At 50.2% G+C, this 16,873-nt stretch overlaps 1 protein-coding gene across 1 annotated transcript in view; it reads left to right on the forward strand.

The window, feature by feature from the left end:
- Positions 1-9,594, forward strand: part of Ggt5 (gamma-glutamyltransferase 5) — a 42,432-nt gene extending 32,838 nt beyond the window's left edge. Inside the window, exons 2-12 of the mRNA XM_026412524.2 lie at positions 1,028-1,158; positions 1,407-1,502; positions 1,991-2,186; positions 2,794-2,951; positions 3,439-3,585; positions 4,813-4,949; positions 5,262-5,452; positions 5,852-5,958; positions 6,096-6,214; positions 6,335-6,445; positions 8,896-9,594. Coding sequence (XP_026268309.1) covers positions 1,028-1,158; positions 1,407-1,502; positions 1,991-2,186; positions 2,794-2,951; positions 3,439-3,585; positions 4,813-4,949; positions 5,262-5,452; positions 5,852-5,958; positions 6,096-6,214; positions 6,335-6,445; positions 8,896-9,042 — 1,540 coding nt within the window. The 3' untranslated portion in view covers positions 9,043-9,594. The remainder of the gene's footprint in view (positions 1-1,027; positions 1,159-1,406; positions 1,503-1,990; positions 2,187-2,793; positions 2,952-3,438; positions 3,586-4,812; positions 4,950-5,261; positions 5,453-5,851; positions 5,959-6,095; positions 6,215-6,334; positions 6,446-8,895) is intronic.
- The last annotated feature ends 7,279 nt before the right edge of the window (positions 9,595-16,873 follow it).

Genomic DNA, 16,873 nt, shown 5'->3' on the forward strand with positions numbered 1-16,873 from the left:
TGGTCTTTATTCTTGTTAAAAATTTGTAATCACGCTTACATGTAGCAGACTTGTTTCTTTGATGCTTTTGGCTTCCTTCCCTCTTTCCCATTTCGGGATTATGTGTATCCATGTGGCATCCATGTGTGAACATTTGGGCCTGCGGCAGGGACACTTGGCTCAGGAGCTGGGGAGGGTTGGAGGCCAGGATAGACTTTGCTGGTCAAGCTACAGGTAACAGATCCAAGGGAAAGTGCTGGGGTGAGAGTTCCTAAGAGGTGGGACAAAGGACCCAATTCTATTCCCTCTTTGAGTCTTGATTTCCATGTTGGGAGCTGGGGTTTAATTTCTGGCTTTTGAGGTGCTGGGGAGGTTCCTGAGTATGGGGGGGGTGGGAGAAGCAGCCTTGGTGAAATGTTCAGGGCTGAGCCTCAGGGACAGGGGTCATCACAACACAGGCTACTCCAATCACACTTTGAAGGTAAAGGGCTCCTTCCTTGGACAATTGGGGATGCTGAGGCCAGAGAACATTCTCACAAACTCTGGGCCCCAGGAGAAGCTGAGAGGCCCGTCAGCCCTACAGGGTTCTGGTGGCATGTCAGGATCCTGGGCTCACCTACCAGAGTCCAGCCTTGAAGGGATTGAGGCCAGGGTGTCCACAGTGAGATGGGGAGTAGAGTCCTAAAGTAGGCTTTAGGGGTGGCCCAGGCCTGCTTCTGCCTGATGCAATGGGCCAGTACTACAGGGAGCAGCTAGGGAACCCAGGAAGCAGAAGCACTTTGCAAACTGAGAAGTGCCTTGTATAGGACAAAGGGAAATGCAAATGACATCATACTTTGCAATCTGTCAAGTGCCGTGGATAAGCTAGCTGCTGGATTTGAGTGGACAACTCGGTGTGTTTTCTGACCTAACCTGGGGTTTGGTGGCTGGAGATGGGCCCCTGATCTGTGACTGTTCCCCAGTAAGTGTCAACTGAGCAAGTCCAGCAGGAAATGGGAAGTCTGGGGGTGGCAAACCAGGCAACTGATTCTGTGGCCGTGTCCTCCAGAGCCATCCTCCAGCAGCAGGGTTCACCTATGGACGCCACCATCGCAGCCCTGATCTGTTCCGGCGTTGTCAACCCTCAGAGCATGGGCCTGGGTGGAGGCGTCATCTTTACCATCTACAATGCAACAACAGGTGGGCCTCCATGTGACCCTCCCATGGGGAGAACAGACTTGTCCACAATCACAGGGTAACCAATTCCCATGCCCCTTTCTGGGTGATCTCAGGCTCCCCTGCTCTGCCTTCTTCGTTTCCACTGGAAAGCCTTTGTGGGCAGGTTCTATTCCAAGTGTTAGCACCAAGAGGGAAACTGAGACCTAGAATAGGCTGGGGCCATCTGGGGGGCTATAACCCTTCACCTACCCCACCTGCCCCAACTCCAGGAAAGGTGGAGGTCATCAATGCCCGGGAGACGGTGCCGGCCAACTATGACCACAACCTGCTGGACCAATGTGAAAAGGCTCTGCCACTGGGCATAGGTGAGGTCCGAGGAGGAATCCCCCACTTCCACCCCACTCAGCTGCTGGGGCTGACCAGAATGCACCCTGAAGGAACAGTGTCCCTCATGGACAGGTGACACCCTAGGTGGAGCATGAGAGCTGGGGTAGGAGGAGCCCATGCAGAGTCCTTAATCTGCTGGGATTGGGGGAATCTTCGTGGAAGAGGGGTTCTCTGGAGGGGGAGGGGTGATTCAAGGTTAGAACCTGGCTGGTGGAGATGGGATAGAGGGACAGGGCTTCTGGAGCCAGTCTGTGTAGGACTTTAGGAACCTAAAGGTGGACGTGCACAGAAGGCGATGGGGAGCCACGGAGGACTGTGCAGGGAGGAAGATGGTCAGTGATGGACTCCAGAAGCTCACCCTGGCTGCTGTAGCGGGGGTGGGGGTGGGAGCTGAGTGTGGGAGGAAGAAGGACGCCCTGGGTAGGCCTGGAAAACACAGGGCTGAGGGCAGGGGTATGTCACACAGGGGCCCAGTGGATTGGGGTGCCTGGGGAGCTCCGTGGCTACGCAGAGGCCCACCACCGCCATGGCCGTCTGCCCTGGGCACAGCTGTTCCAGCCCACTATTGAGCTTCTGCGAGGGGGATACCGAATGCCCTCTGTCCTGAGCCAGTTCCTGAGCAGCAGGTTCCTGCAGCCTTCCTTACAGGCATCAACCCTGAGGTGAGCACACACAGTGGCCCTGGGCTTAAGGCCACCCCCTACTGACCCCAGCCAGACCCCAGCTCTGCCTTGGTCCCTCCTCACACTGGAGGGTTAACCCTAACATAGTGCCTGGGGTCTTCAGGCCAGGATGGCCAGGACTTCGCTTTCTGGATCAGAACCTGTCTCAGAGAAGCTAAGCCAGGAAGAATTTGATGCCTAATTCATGGGAATCCAAGGGTGTGGATTTGGGCTCTGCCATCTGCCTTCAGGCCCGAGGCTTCCTTTTCACTCTCTTTGAGGTGGTCGGAGGGCTTTGGCTGTTCCCTGCCCCACCTGCTGTCCCACTGACAGGTTTTCCCCGGGTCATGGGAAGGGCGGGCCACGGTGAGCTGAGACTCACTGGGGAAGGTGCCCTCTCTGGGCCAGGGCCGTAAGTGAGGAGGTTGGTATTCAGCCCCACCTGCTTCTAAAGAACCTGTCCCCCCATTATCTACCCCAGTGCCTCAGGACCCCTGGACAGAACTGACTTCCCCCTACAGTCCCTGGGATCACACTAGAACCCTGGCAGGAGGGTGACTGCCCTCTGGGACCTAGCCTCACCCTGAGGTTGCCCCCCACTCCCTAGGCAGCTCTTCTTCAATGGGACAGAACCCCTGAGGCCTCAGGACCCATTTCCATGGCCTGCGCTGGCCACCACCCTGGAGACTGTGGCCACGGAGGGCGCAGAGGTCTTCTACACAGGGAGGCTGGGCCGGATGCTGGTGGAGGATATTGCCAAGGAAGGTCAGCTGCACTGACATTCCAACACCTCATCCCTGCCAGAGAAAGAGTCAGGGGGGTTGAAGGCAGGCCCTGCTAGAGTGCTGGCTGCTCCCAGGTCTCAGAGAGTCAAGGCACCCAGCCTAGCCACTGCTGGCCTCAGGGGCCTCTGTGGTAAAGGAATTCAAGGAGCAGAGCCCTTGTGAATTAGGGCTGATGGAGGGGATTGCAGACCTCCTGGGCAGGCAGGGCAGCTGGGTGGACAGCAGGCCTGGGCAGCTGGGTGGACCCACCCTCCCAATTCCCCTCTCCTCTTCCTCTTCCTCTCCCCACACCCGCCTTCCTCTGGTCTCTGTCTACCCACCCCACACCACGGCACAGACACCCACCATCACCCTTTCATGTCGACATGGCTAGGGTGCAGGGGACCCCCGTGAGTATCCTGGTGCCCTGAGCAATCCTTTGCCTCACTTTCCCATCTGTACCTGGAGTCCTCTCCACCTCATCCCAGGGAGCCAGCTGGGTATGCAGGACCTGGTTACCTTCCAGCCTGAGGTGGTGGATGCCCTGGAGATGCCCCTCGGAAACTACACCCTGTACTCACCGCCACCACCTGCAGGGGGTGCCATGCTCAGCTTCATCCTCAATGTGCTGAGAGGTAAGACCTCGCTGGGCCTCTTGACCAGAGCCCTGATGGGAACCCGAGCTCCTAGCCCAGTCATGGTGTTGGGTGGTGTATCAGTTAGGTTTTCATCATGGCAAAGAAATGGAAATTGTAAAGAAAAGGAGTTTCAGGGCTGGAGGGATCTGGCTCAGTGGTAGAATACTTGCTTCGCATGCATGAGGTCTTAGGCTAATTAATCCCTTCCATTGCAAAATAAAATAAAGTAAGTAAAATGAAATAAAATATTAGAGAGGATAAAAAAAGAAGATGACCTTGGTGGGACATATCTGTACTCCCAGGTACCTGGAAGGTTGAGACAGGTTCAAAGCCATCATGGGCAACGTAGCAAGACTATCTCAAATAAAAAATAAGAATGGCAGAGATATAGCTCAGTGGCAAAGTGCCCCTGCAGTTCAATCTCCAGTACCACAAAAAGGAAAGAGAAAGAAAAGGTTTTCTTAGTTCACAGTTTCAGAGGTTCAAGGACATGGTGCCTGCATTGGCTTCATGGTGGGTGATGGATGGCAGACAGCAATGGTACGGCAAGCAGCTACATCTCAAATCAGGAAGCAGAGAGAGGTGGGTGGGGCCAGGCTTGCTCCTTTCATAACAGCCCTCTTGTGAGAACTACCGCAGGGTTGCACACAAACCACCCTCCAACAGCACACCAGTGTCCTAAGGATCTCCCACTAGGCCTCACCTTTTAAAGGTTCTACCACCTCCCAATACCACTACCCTGGGAACTAAGCTTCCAATCACCATAGGCCCTTGAAGAGAATGCACCCAAATTATATTCCAACCATAGCAGGTAGCCATTGCCCTTTTCTGCCCAGCTCTCTCCTCCATAAACTGTGTTAGCAGATGCATAATGTCCAAGACAGGGCTATAGACACTGGGCAGGAAGGTGTGTTTTAGAGTTGGTCCTTCTCTAGGGGATTGGCCCATCCAATTAGGTTTTGCTAAAGGGATTGACATCTTTTCCCTAGTAGGTGACTCAGTCCCACAGTAACTCTGCAGGTAGTGAGCTTCTCATCAGAGGTATGCACTCAGGTTGAGGTACAACCCAGGATATTACAAGCTGCAGGGGGCAGGGTCTTGGCAGTGCCCAGGTCTGAGCCTGCCTGAAGTGGACTGTATTAGTGTTCTGTTGAGTCTTTTTAGGGGACCAGCATTCAATTCACTATGCAGAGTAACCCCCACCTGCATCCTGCCCCCTCCCAGGGTTCAACTTCTCTGCGGAGTCAGTGGCTAGACCTGAAGGGAGAGTGAGCATGTATCATCACCTTGTGGAAACACTCAAATTTGCCAGAGGACAAAGGTGGCGGCTGTGGGACCCTCGCAGCCACCCAGAGGTCGAGGTGAGTTTGCCTGGGATTCATGGTGAGTCCTCTTCCTGGCCTCAGGACTCATCATGAAAGGAGGGTCAAGCCTGGCTGGGGAGGCTATAAGGATTATAGTGGGTCTAGGCCAGGATAGCCTGGGAGGGCTCAGGGAAGGAAGAGTGTAGTGGTCCTAGGCACTGGAAGGGATCCAAGTGTGGGGAGCAGGTTCTGGGTATAGTCTGTCCTTCAGGTAAAGGATCCACCAGAGGAGCTGAGCTTGTTCTGCCCTATGCTCTGAGGATGCTACCTGGCCCCTTACTGACCTTGGCACTTGCTTACTTGCCCCAGAATGCCTCTCAGGACCTGCTAGGGGAGGCTCTGGCCCAGCACATCCGCCAGCAGATTGATGAACGTGGTGACCACCAGCTCAGCCACTACAACCTGGTGGGGACCTGGGACCACAGGATGGGCACCTCTCATGTGTCTGTGCTGGGAGAAGATGGGAGTGCTGTGTCTGCCACCAGCACCATCAACACACCGTGCGTGAGGCTGGGGGCAGGTGGGCAGGCCTCTCTCCTTTGCTCCTAAGACCTAAACTCCCTCCTGATCTTTACCTGCCAACCTCCCCTTGCTAGTCCCCATGGGGCGATCCCTTGGCTTTTGCTCTTCCCTTCCTCCTGTGTCTCAAAAGGAGTCATACCCAGGACATCTGTGGTTGAAAAGGTTACTGCTGGGTGGCTCTGAGCCAGGACCTGCCTGGAATGGGCCTTATTCAGAAGGGTATTCCTGATGGGAAAAGGAACAAGGGAATATTTGGGGTCCTGGGTGGCTCCAGGCTCCGGAATGCTGGTGGAGAGCCATATCATAAGGGATCCTGAGAGGTTGGTGCCCTGTGTGGATGGGAGCCCAAGCCTAGGCTCTGTCTCCCCTGCCTGCAGCTTTGGAGCGATGGTGTACTCGCCGAGCACAGGCATCCTCCTCAACAATGAGCTCCTGGACTTATGCTGGAGATATTCACCAGGTTCCAATGTCACCCCACCACCAGGTGAGAGCCAAGCCTCCAGTCCAACTTCCACAGGTACCCACTGGGGAGAGGAGGGAAGGTGGGCAGCTACGTGCCAATCCTTGGATGGGTCACCCCCTCTCGCTGAGCTGGAGGGTGTGGGTGATGCCTATCCCCAGTTCCAGGTGAGCGGCCTCCATCATCCATGGTACCCTCCATCTTGGTCAACAAAAACCAAGGGTCAAAGCTAGTGATTGGTGGAGCTGGTGGGGAACTCATCATCTCTGCTGTGGTCCAGGTGAGTCTGGGGGTTGCTGGCTAGTGTAGCCTATTGTCTGACTCTCTAGAGTCGGGGTAAGAGGGTTGGTATGGGATGGCTGGTGACTTCTCCTCCCTCCATCCTTCTGTTCTCTCCCAGACAATCATGAACAAGCTGTGGCTTGGCTTTGACCTGACAAAAGCCATTGCGGCCCCCATCCTGCACGTCAACAACAACGGCCATGTGGAGTATGAGCCCAAATTCAGCCAGGTGAGGCTGAGTTCTAAGCCAGCACCCCAACCACCCGAGTCCATGCTGCTCAGTGACCTCTGGGAGGAACTCAGCTTCTGTGTGTCTCAGGCCAGACACTGTTCACCTTTGGGGGCCTTTGGCTACTGAGTTGAGAACCTCAGTGGGTAAGGTCCCATCTTGTGACCTCCAAGACAGAGAGCAGGGTATTGCTTATGTTTCTCCCAAGCTGACAGCCTCAACCTCTTGGTTCCTGGTCTTTTATACCATTTTTTTGGAAGCTAGTTTTCCTGGCTATGACCTCTCACACTTTCCCTCTTGGTGATTTTTTTTTCTTGTGTAGTTTGAAATGCTTATTAGGGAGTTTATTCATGAGAAGAGGTTATTTTTTTCTCTACAGAGTGATTTTTTTCCCCTAGAATACTGGAGGTTGTGTTGGTGTTAGTTCTTACAAACATTTTTTGATTACTCCAGCAAAGAACATGGTACAGGTCCAGGGGCTGAATTCTCTAGGCTGGCTAGCCCTTCCCTCCCCAGATGGACAGTTAGCTTCCTTGGAGCATCTCAGGGCTGCTGGATGCCCTTTGCTGGGACCCGTTTAAAAGGCTAGCAGCTTTTTGAACCTGCAAAATTAAGGTATAGGGTTAGTTCAACTGGCTGGCATTTGAGGTCCTCAAAGCAGCCTCTCTGTCTCAAGGCTGCCTTGCAAGGCCCTTAGAATTATGAGGGTTGTATACTGGGGCCATTAGTTCAAGGTGGGTATATACAAAAGATCCTCGACTCATGATGGTTTGGGTTAAGGATTGTTCAACTTTCTAATTGTTCAAATGTCATATGCATTCAGTAGAAATCGTACTTCAAGGTGCCCTAATTGTACATTAGTGGTAAGTTCCCAGACAACTTTTCTATTTTTCATTTTCAATGTAGTATTCAATAAATTATATGAGAGAGCCAACACTTTATGAGGAAATAAGCTTTGTGCTAGATGATTTAGCCCAACTGTAGGCTGAAGTAAGTGTTCTGAGCATGTTAAGTATGGCTAGGATAAGGTATGATGGCTGGAAGGTTAGGTGTATAAAATACATTTCCCACTTGGAATATTTTCAACTTGCAATATATATAACCCTAACTTGTGGAGAAGCATCTATAGTGTCAGAGAACCTTGGTGTTCAGACCGTGAGATTAAGGACCTCAACCTATTGGGCTGAAACTCTTGGAGTTTGAGGCTTTCCTTCCCTGTGTAGGGTCCTCCAATGACCTTGAGTACTCTCTTGGAGCATCAGGGTCTAGAAAACTTAAGTCTGGAAGATCCAGTGACCAGGGCATATCCTCTTAATTTCTTCCTCCTTGATCTTGACTAAAGGCCCTTACTCTGTGAACATAATTTTTTTAGGCACTCTGCAAATGTCAGAGACTGGGAACTGGGATTAATGGAATTCAGTGGCCCATGAAGCCAAGATCCTCAGCTCCCTGGGGAGGTCAGAGTGCCAGACATGCAGATTAAACCCTGGGGTGGAGACTGTGAGTGGCCAAGGACTTTCATGGCCAAAGTCCAAAGACAAAGGCAAAAAGGGTCTTGAAGTTGGGCCACTAGATTCTGAGAAATGGGGCCTCTAAGGACTGAAAATCTAGCTTTGGCCTCAGCAGTGAGGGTCTCGGCCTATAAGTCAAAGGACATTGGCAATTCATATGTCAGGCACAGAGAAACTTAGAACTAAGAGTCCAGGACTCCAAAGACTCTTCCATGCCAGTGGCTCAGGTAGCGCAGCATCACCCAGTGACCTCATTTTGGAAGTCCTCATTCTGAGAACTGCAGACATCTTTGTACCTGGATGTCTCTGGAATCATGGGCCCTGATGGGCAAGGTTCTTAGTCCAAAATGGTGCCTGGAAACATGAGGCCAAAGAGGCTCAGGTTTAGGATTTATAAACTGATAAATATGGGTAGGTGCTACTCTAGGGTATAGTACTAAGTATCTTAGAAAACAGTACCTCAGGGTTAAGGGCCTGTCTTGGTCTCTAACAGCCTGAAAGTCCACAGATTCAGGGTCCTGAGGGTGAGTTATTGGGGCCCAGGCCCTGAGTAGCTTCCACTATTAGATCACTCATGCTTTTACCTGGGGCGCTCCCTCCTCCATCAAGAACCTCCAGAACTCCTCAGATTTGCATTCTGAGGCCCTGGTATCCTCAAGCCCAGGACCAAAATGCATCTCAAGGTCCATTTGGCCTGAGTAATGTCCCCATTGCACAGTCCCCAGAGGCAGACCTGCCCCTCTCAGTCCTTCTGATCTCTTCAGGCTATTGAGTAAAGCCACAGACTCTCTGGCCTGTGACCAGCACCCACCCCCTCCACTGCTTTCCCCTTTTCCTGTCCCTCCTTCTTGGTCTGTTTTCCTATTTCCTGTCCAGCCTCTCCCCTCTGGAGGTGGATTCAGCCAACCTCCCTGTGAACCTCTCTTCCTTCTTCTCCAGGAGGTGCAGAAAGGGCTACAAGACCGTGGCCAGAACAAGACCCAGAGGCTGTTTTTCCTGAATGTGGTCCAGGCTGTGTCTCAGGAGGGGACCTGTGTGTATGCTGTATCTGACCAGAGGAAAAGTGGAGAGGCAGCCGGCTACTGAGGAGACAGCTTAGCTCAGAGCCAGACTTCTGCCTTGGCTGGACAAGTCCAGGGGACAAAGCATTTTGGCAGGATCTAGACCCCTGACGGAAAGGTCAAACTGGAACCGAAAGAGGCAAAGCTGCCAGGGTGGGCTGCCTGCCCTAGACGGACCTGGGTGTCTTGCACCACACTGATTCCTGGCAGATGGATGACTGTGGGGGCTGAGCCTAGTTCTAACCCTTCCCCCACAGCCCCTGGTGGCCATGCCTTGGCTTCTCTAGCATTCCCCTGGCCTCTTGCCCACCTTCCCAATCTGTGTATCCACCAGTCCAAGATTAAAGAGGAACCGGATGATAGCCCAATTCAGTGGTTCTGAGCAGGGGAGGGGACCCTCCAATACCACCCAGTGGGATGCATGCACACAGCAAGCTTCTGTGGTCCTCCATAATGCACTACCACAGAGGTGGGGAACCAAGACTCAGACACGGGCTGGGCCTCATCCAGGCCACCCCTGGACAGAGGCACCCCTACTCTGCTCCAGTCACAGCATTTTTGGGCACTCAGATGTTCGGCTAGTCCCGGTCCTACCTATTGGTGGGAAGGCAAGGACATGGCCTGGAGCCCCTGCTCCAGCCAACTCCTAAAGAGCCTTGGCCCTTCTCTGGATCGTGTCCTCCATGTCAAGAAAAGGATGTTCAAAGCAAGACCTGAGACCCCCAGCAGCCCCAATACCCATATGCTTGACACCAGGTTTTCTCATCCTTGGCAACACTGACATGTGGGATAGAATGATTCTTTGTGTTGGGGAGGGGGGCAGCGTTCCTAGCCTCTGCCTGCCTAATACAATAACACCCACCACCACATACACCAAGGGATGACAACTCAAACTTGAAACAGTGCCGCGTCACCCGGGTTGAGAACTGCCTGTGCAAACCAGTGAATCCCCAACTGCTGTGAGTGGCTTTGCCAGCTGCCAGGGTGGGCTGCCTGCCCCGGGGGCCACCCTAGATGGACCTGGGTGTGTCGCACCATACTGGTTCCTGGAAACATTGGTGGGTGTTTGTCACTCCCAAAGTGCTGCTGTGGTTGGTTTTAATCCATTCAGGATTAAAACTATGAAAAAATACCATAAAGTGGGTGGCTTCTGGTATTTTACAGAACTTATCACTCATGTTTCTGGAGGCTGGGAAATCTGAGATGAAGGTGCCAGCAGGTTTGGTGTCTGGTGAAGGTCCACCCCTTCCTAGATGGCACTTTCTGGTTGTTTCCTCAGATGGTAGAAGAGAATAGATAGCTCTCTTTTCTAAGGCCCTGGAGTCATCCCTCATTATCTGTGGAGGATTGGTTCCAAGCCCTTCCAAGGATACCAAAATCCATGACTGCTCAAGTTCCTTTTATAAAATAGCATAGTCTTTGCGCATAACCTATGCACATCCACCCAAACACTATGAATCATCTCCAGATTACTTATAATACCTAATAACAAGTTGTATGAAGCACCTATAATCCTACTACTCAGGAAGCTGAGGCAGGAGGATCACAAATTCAAGGCCTATTTAGGCAATTTAGTGAGACCAGGGTGGGGGTCAGGGGGGTGCTTGGGTGTAGTTCAGTGGTAGAGTGCATTCTTAGCATGTGTGAGGGCCTGGGTTTAATCCCAGTATCTCAAAACAACAACCAACCCATGCAGTGTCAATGCTATGTAAGTAGTTGATATACTGTATTGTTTAGGAAATAATGTAAAAAAAAAAGAAAAGAAAAGAAAAGAAAAAAAGTCTACATGTGCATTTTTTAAAAAATTTATTTTCAATGCTGAAACTCAAAAACAGGGATTTTGTCTGCATTAGACAAACCATCTACTACTGAGATACGTGCCCATGCTCCTTTGTGAATATTTTTGATCTGTGGTTAATTGAGTCCATAGTTGGTTGAATCTGCAGATGCAAAATCCACTGGGCACAGAGGGCTGACCATAATCCCATTTATGAGGTTCCATCCTCATGACATAATCAATCACTTCTCAAGGTATCTTCTAATATCATCACACTGGTGATTAAGTTTCAACATACTAATTTCGGGGAGGACATAAACATTCAGACCATTGAAGGGGTGTATCTCTAGTTGTCAGAGCCAAGGAACATGCTATACCACATGGTAGAACCTCCCATTCCCCGCTACAGTTCAGTCAAGCAGGAAAAAGGTAGTCTTTTAGTTTCTCACAGTGGCTATAAAAAATACCACAAATTCCTGGCTTAAAACAATAAAATTAAGTAGTCAGGTGTGGCATGACCTGCCTGTAGTTCCAGCAACTTTGAGAGGCAGAGGCAGGAAGATCATAAGTTCAAGGCCAGCCTGGGCAACTTAGCTAGACCCTGTATCAATCAATCAATCAATCAATAGATAAAAATAAATAAAAATGACAAATTTAAAAAATGGGTTGGGGGGGCTGGGATTGTGGCTCAGTGGTTGAGCGCTCTCCTAGCAAGGGCGGGCCAAGTTCGATCCTCAGCACCACATAAAAAATAAAGGCATTGTGTCGTGTCCATCTACACCTAAAAAATAAATGTTAAAAAAATGGGTTGGGAGGAGCTGGGGATGTGGCTCAAGCGGTAGCGCGCTCGCCTGGCATGCGTGCGGCCCGGGTTCGATCCTCAGCACCACATACAAACAAAGATGTTGTGTCCGCCGAAAACTAAAAAATAAATATTAAAAATTCTCTCTCTCCTCTCTCACTCTCTCTTTAAAAAAAAATGGGTTGGGAATGTGACTCAGCAGTAGAACATCCCAAGGTTCAGTTCACAGTACTGCAATACATATATGCATATGATACAATTTATTCTCTTACAGGCCAGGAGTCCAAAATCAGTATCATTGGACTTAAAATCAAGGTGTGGGCAGATTACACTCTCTCTAGAGGCTCTGGGGAAGAATCTGTTTCTTGCCATTTCTTTGCCTTTCCCTAGAGGCCATATCATTGCAGTCTCTTCTTCTGTGGCCACATGGCCTTTTCTGTATGTGTATGTCAAATCTCTCTCTGATGAGGAAGAGTCTGGGTGGAGAATGAGCCTCAGAAAGCTAGTAAGGACTCTGGTGGGAATAGAGGGCCTATTCTTATAATCTTCCCATTCCAAAATCCTTAATTTAATCACATCTACAAAATAATTTTTATAAAAGATATCATGGGCCAGGTATGGTGGCATATTTCTATAATCCCAGTAACCCAGGAGGCAGAGGCAGGAGGATTGCAAGTTAGAGGCCAGGCTGAGCAACTTAGCAAAACCCTGTCTCAAAACAAAATTTTCAAAGAAGTGGGATACAGTGGCATATGCCTATAATCCCAGCAATTTAGGAGGCTGAGACAGAAGGATTACAAGTTTGAGGCCAGCCTTGGCAGTTTTAGTGAGACCCTAAGCAACTTCATGAGATCCTGTTTCAAAATTAGAACATAAAAAGGGCTGGGGATGCAGCTCAGAGGGAAAGCTCCCCTGGGTTAAAACCCCAGTATCCCCACTCAAAAAACAAAACAAAAAAAAAATTAAAGAGTTAAGGATTTCTCTCAGAGGTAAAGCCCCAGGTTCAATTCCCAGTACTGCAATAAATAAAATAAACAAACAAATAAATATCATTCATGGGTTTTGAGGCTCAGAACATGGCCTTATCTGAGGGCTACATATGTGAGAGAGACCTAGATGGGACAGACTCCTCATTTGGGCTTGACTGGGTGGCTAGAGGTAGGGGTGTCTTACAGATTAGGGGAAAGGCCTGGGGGCAAAGAATGTCTTAGTTTGAGATGACCATGGGGGCAGTCCTGCCACTGTCACTATGTCTGTTGGGGGAATGGTATCTGCTGTCAGAGTCTTGCTTTGGGAAGAGTGGGTAGGTGGCCTTGGGAAAAGGCAGGTCTAGTTAAGGGCTCCAAGGTTTAGATAGAAGAGGAAAGTCCCTGAAGTGCTTCAGAAGTGGCAGGATCTGAGTCTGACCCCAGACCCTCAAGACTCTCATGTGGTGGCCTCACTATGGATGGGCTCCCCAGCCACTGTCTCAGGGGCTTTAGCACATAAGTAGACGGGTTAGTCAGCTCTCCGGCACTGTGACAAAATTCCTGAGATATTCAATTGATAAGGATGAAAGGTTAATTTCAGCTGATGGTTTCAGAGGTTTCCTGGTCACCTGGCTCTTTTGCCTTTGGGCCTTTGGTGAGGTAGAACATCATGATGGCAGCATGTGGTAGAGCAAAGCTGCGCACTTCATGGCAACCAGGAGGCAAGAGAGAGAGGAAGGAGCCAAGCTCCTAATACCACTTTCAAGGGCACACCTCCCAGTGACTAAACTTCTTTCCACTAAGATCTGCCTACTAAAGTTTCTGCCCCCTCCCAGTAGTGCCATAGGCCAGCCCCCACGTCTTCAGCACATGTCCTTTGGGAGACATTTAAGACTCAAACCATAACACAAAACCATTCCCTTGATGGTTCAGTAAAGCCATTGACCTAAAATAACAAACCCAGAGAGTCTTCCAAGATAATGAGTTTATTTGGGGAGAAGCAGAGTACAGTGAAGGGAACGGAACATGCTTTGGTATACTCAAGGAGGTAGAGGTGTGGGGTGGGGAGTTTTGAAAGGCAAATTAGGAGGGTTGGGTAACTTGTTTTGAAATAATCATCCTTGGCTACAAGAATCAAAAATGAGGGTGGTGTCAGCCCAAGTTGGTCAGAAATATTTCTGTGTAAGGTTGTGGTGGCCTTTGTGCAAGGCTGTGGTTGTGGCAGGGACTTTTGTGACAGTTCTTCTTATCAGGCATGCATGTGTAAAATCCCCTCCCTCGTCACCACCCTACTGTATTTATTGTTAGGGTTTGACAGAAGTAATTCTGTTTGGGTTCTGATGATTTTCACATGGTTTAATAAAAGTCTCGGGGCCAGTTCTCATCAGCCTAAACAGAGTCCCCTTCCTGGACAATCTTTACAGTCAGGGGAGGGGCAGGGATGGGAAGTAGCCATTGAATTAGGTCTAAGTGGTGTCCCTTGAGAACCGCTGGTAGCATCCATCTGTTCCAGATCCAGCAGGCCCAAGAAAACCAGGGAGGCTGCTGGGCACAACCCTCAGCCATTGCATGGTAGGAGCTTGGTTTTGCACTCCCAGATCTGCACCTGGCCCCAGAGTCCAAGGAGGCTGCCAGAACCGGCCTTGGAAGGCCTCGCAAGTCCCTCTAATCAGTTCCTCCCAGTGGTGCCCACAGAACATGGTAACTTATCCCTGCACGTCTAGAGTGGAGAGGGGGGTCCTTTAGTGTGCAACCCAAGTCCCTGGTGCCTTTCCTAACTCACCTACAGGGCAGTGGAGGGTACACTCCCTGGACTCTTGGCCATCGCCTAGGATTGTCACCCAGGCAGAAGCAGCTCAGTCATTATTTTCGAGCTGATGGATTCCTGCCCCAGATCTGGCCCAGTTTTCTGAAGCACTGAATCTACATCCAACGGAGCACCCTCCTATTTCCAGAGCATCTGGGACCCACAGACCTCTCTGACTCAACACGCCAGACCAGAAGTCATCCCTGGGGCAGCTGGAAGCTCTCTCATGGCCCCCTCTCCGTCCTCCTCCATTTCTCAATGAGTCTTCTCCCTTCTATCAGTGTGGCTTGGCCCTGGCTCCATCTCCTGACCCCTGTTTGCCCAGTTCTTCCTGTATTGACATTAGTCCCCTTTGTGAAATATTCAGAGGTGGAAACAATCTGGCTGTATTTAGAGGTGAGGCCCTTTAGGAAGTGATCATAGCATAAGATAAATTTATTAGGATGGAGCCTCCATAATGGAATCCTGCTTCTTTTATAAGAAGAGGGAGATTGGATGGCTGGGTAGAGCTCAGTGGTAGACTAACTTGCCTAGCATGTGCAAGGCCTAAAATTCAACCTGCAGCACAGAAGAAAGAGAGAGAAAAAAAGAAGAGGTGTGGGGGAGAGACACTCATGCCCCCTGACTCTCACCATGTGATGCCCTGTGTCATCCTGGAACTCTGCCAGCAAAAAGGTCAATCATCTTGAACCTCCAGAACTGTGAAGCAAATGAATATCTTTCCTTTAACTCACCCAGTCTGTGGTATTGTATTATTGGCAACAGAAAATAGACTAATGGATGGGTACAGTGGTGTGCCCTTGTCCCAGCTACCTGGAAGGCTGAGGAGGAGGATTGCTTAAGAAAACCCCCCCAAAAAGGCTGGGGATGTAACTTGGTGGTTAAGTACCCCTGGGCACTTAATCCCTGATTCTCTGGAGTTCTAGACGAGATTGGGCAACATAGAGAAACCCAATCTAAAAACAAAAACAAAGTGTCTGGGTGCATTGATGCATGCTTGTAATCCCAGTGGCTCAGGAGGCTGAGGCAGGAGGATCGCAGATTCAAAGCCAGCCTCAGCAATTTAGCAAGGCCCTAAGCAACTCAGGGAGACTCTGTCTCTAAATAAAATATAAAAATGGCTTGGGATGTGGCTCAGTGGTTAAATGCCCATGGGTTCAATCCCCAGTACCCCCCCCCCCCGCCAAAAAAAGCAAAAGGATAAAAGAGGAAGAGAAGAAAGAAAAAGAAACTGGACTCATTCACCCTGACCAGAGGTAGTGTGTTGCCCTCCTTGGCTCCTGAGGCCCCTGGAGAAAGCCCACTTTCTTCCTCCCTGCTCAGCCTGCCCTGAGAGACTTGCCCAACATCTGCTCACAGTCTACTTGGACCACCAGCAGTGCTGGCTAGTGTGCTTTCCTAGCCCAGCCAGGGACTCTTCCAGCTGGCTCTTCCTTTGTCACACAAAGGAAGTCAACACCAAAATGGCAGTATCTCCAAATATTGTCACGATTGCATGGATACAGCTTGACACGACTGCAGCTGTTTTGACTCTCAGCCACGACAACTACCCCTGAATAACCCTAGCTGGGTTTTTCTATGTAGCTTCCAAGTAAAACCTAATCCCTCCCATGCTGCTGGGATTACAGGGGTGCACCACTGCACCTGGATAGATACACCCCTTTAAACAGCAGTTTCTAGCAGTGTGCCAGACCCTATCATAGGTGAAACCACTGACCAAGATTCTACCAGTCATAATGCAAATGAGCCTATTCACAAAACACTTGGTGGAGGCTGAGGCAGGAGGATCCAAGTTCATGGTGAGAGCCTCAGCAATTTAGCAAGGCCCTGAACAACTTAATGAGACCTTGTCTCAAAAAAAGAAAAGGGCTGGGGATGTAACTTGGTGGTTAAGTGCCCCTGGGATCAATCCCTGATACAAAAAAAAAAAAAAAAACACTGAGTCCATGGCTTATTTCACAGGCCTTAATCCTCCGTAGCATAGACCCCTACTCTAAATAAGTTGCATGAATATTTACAACAACGCAGAGTCCTTTTCCAACAGCTTATTGACTCCTGAGCTGCATGGAGGTAGTATTAGGCCCAGTTATATATAAAATCACTTCACTGCCTCAGGTGGCCACCCCAGTACCTGGGAAGGAGGGGAAGCCCCATACCTGAAAATGCTTTGTGTATAGATGGATCCAGCAGGGGGAACCCAAGCATCTGAGCTGCTGCTGTAGCATGACCTGTCACTGACATTATCTGGTTTGAGACAGGAGAAAATCAAGTAGCCAACTAGCAGAGCTATTGGCAGTATGGTTGGTAATTAGTCATGTGCCGTGGCTGCAGGTATTTGTATTGGCAATCGGGCGGTGTACCAAAGTCTTACACTGTGGATAGCACAATGTTAAATGGAACAATGGTCTATAGTAAAAAGAACTTTCTAGGAAGCCACAATGTGGCAACACATTTGAGAATGGCTACATGCACCAGAGGCACAATTAAACTGTATATCACGTT

Source organism: Urocitellus parryii, chromosome 3 (assembly GCF_045843805.1).
Source record: "Urocitellus parryii isolate mUroPar1 chromosome 3, mUroPar1.hap1, whole genome shotgun sequence".
NCBI lineage: Eukaryota > Metazoa > Chordata > Mammalia > Rodentia > Sciuridae > Urocitellus > Urocitellus parryii.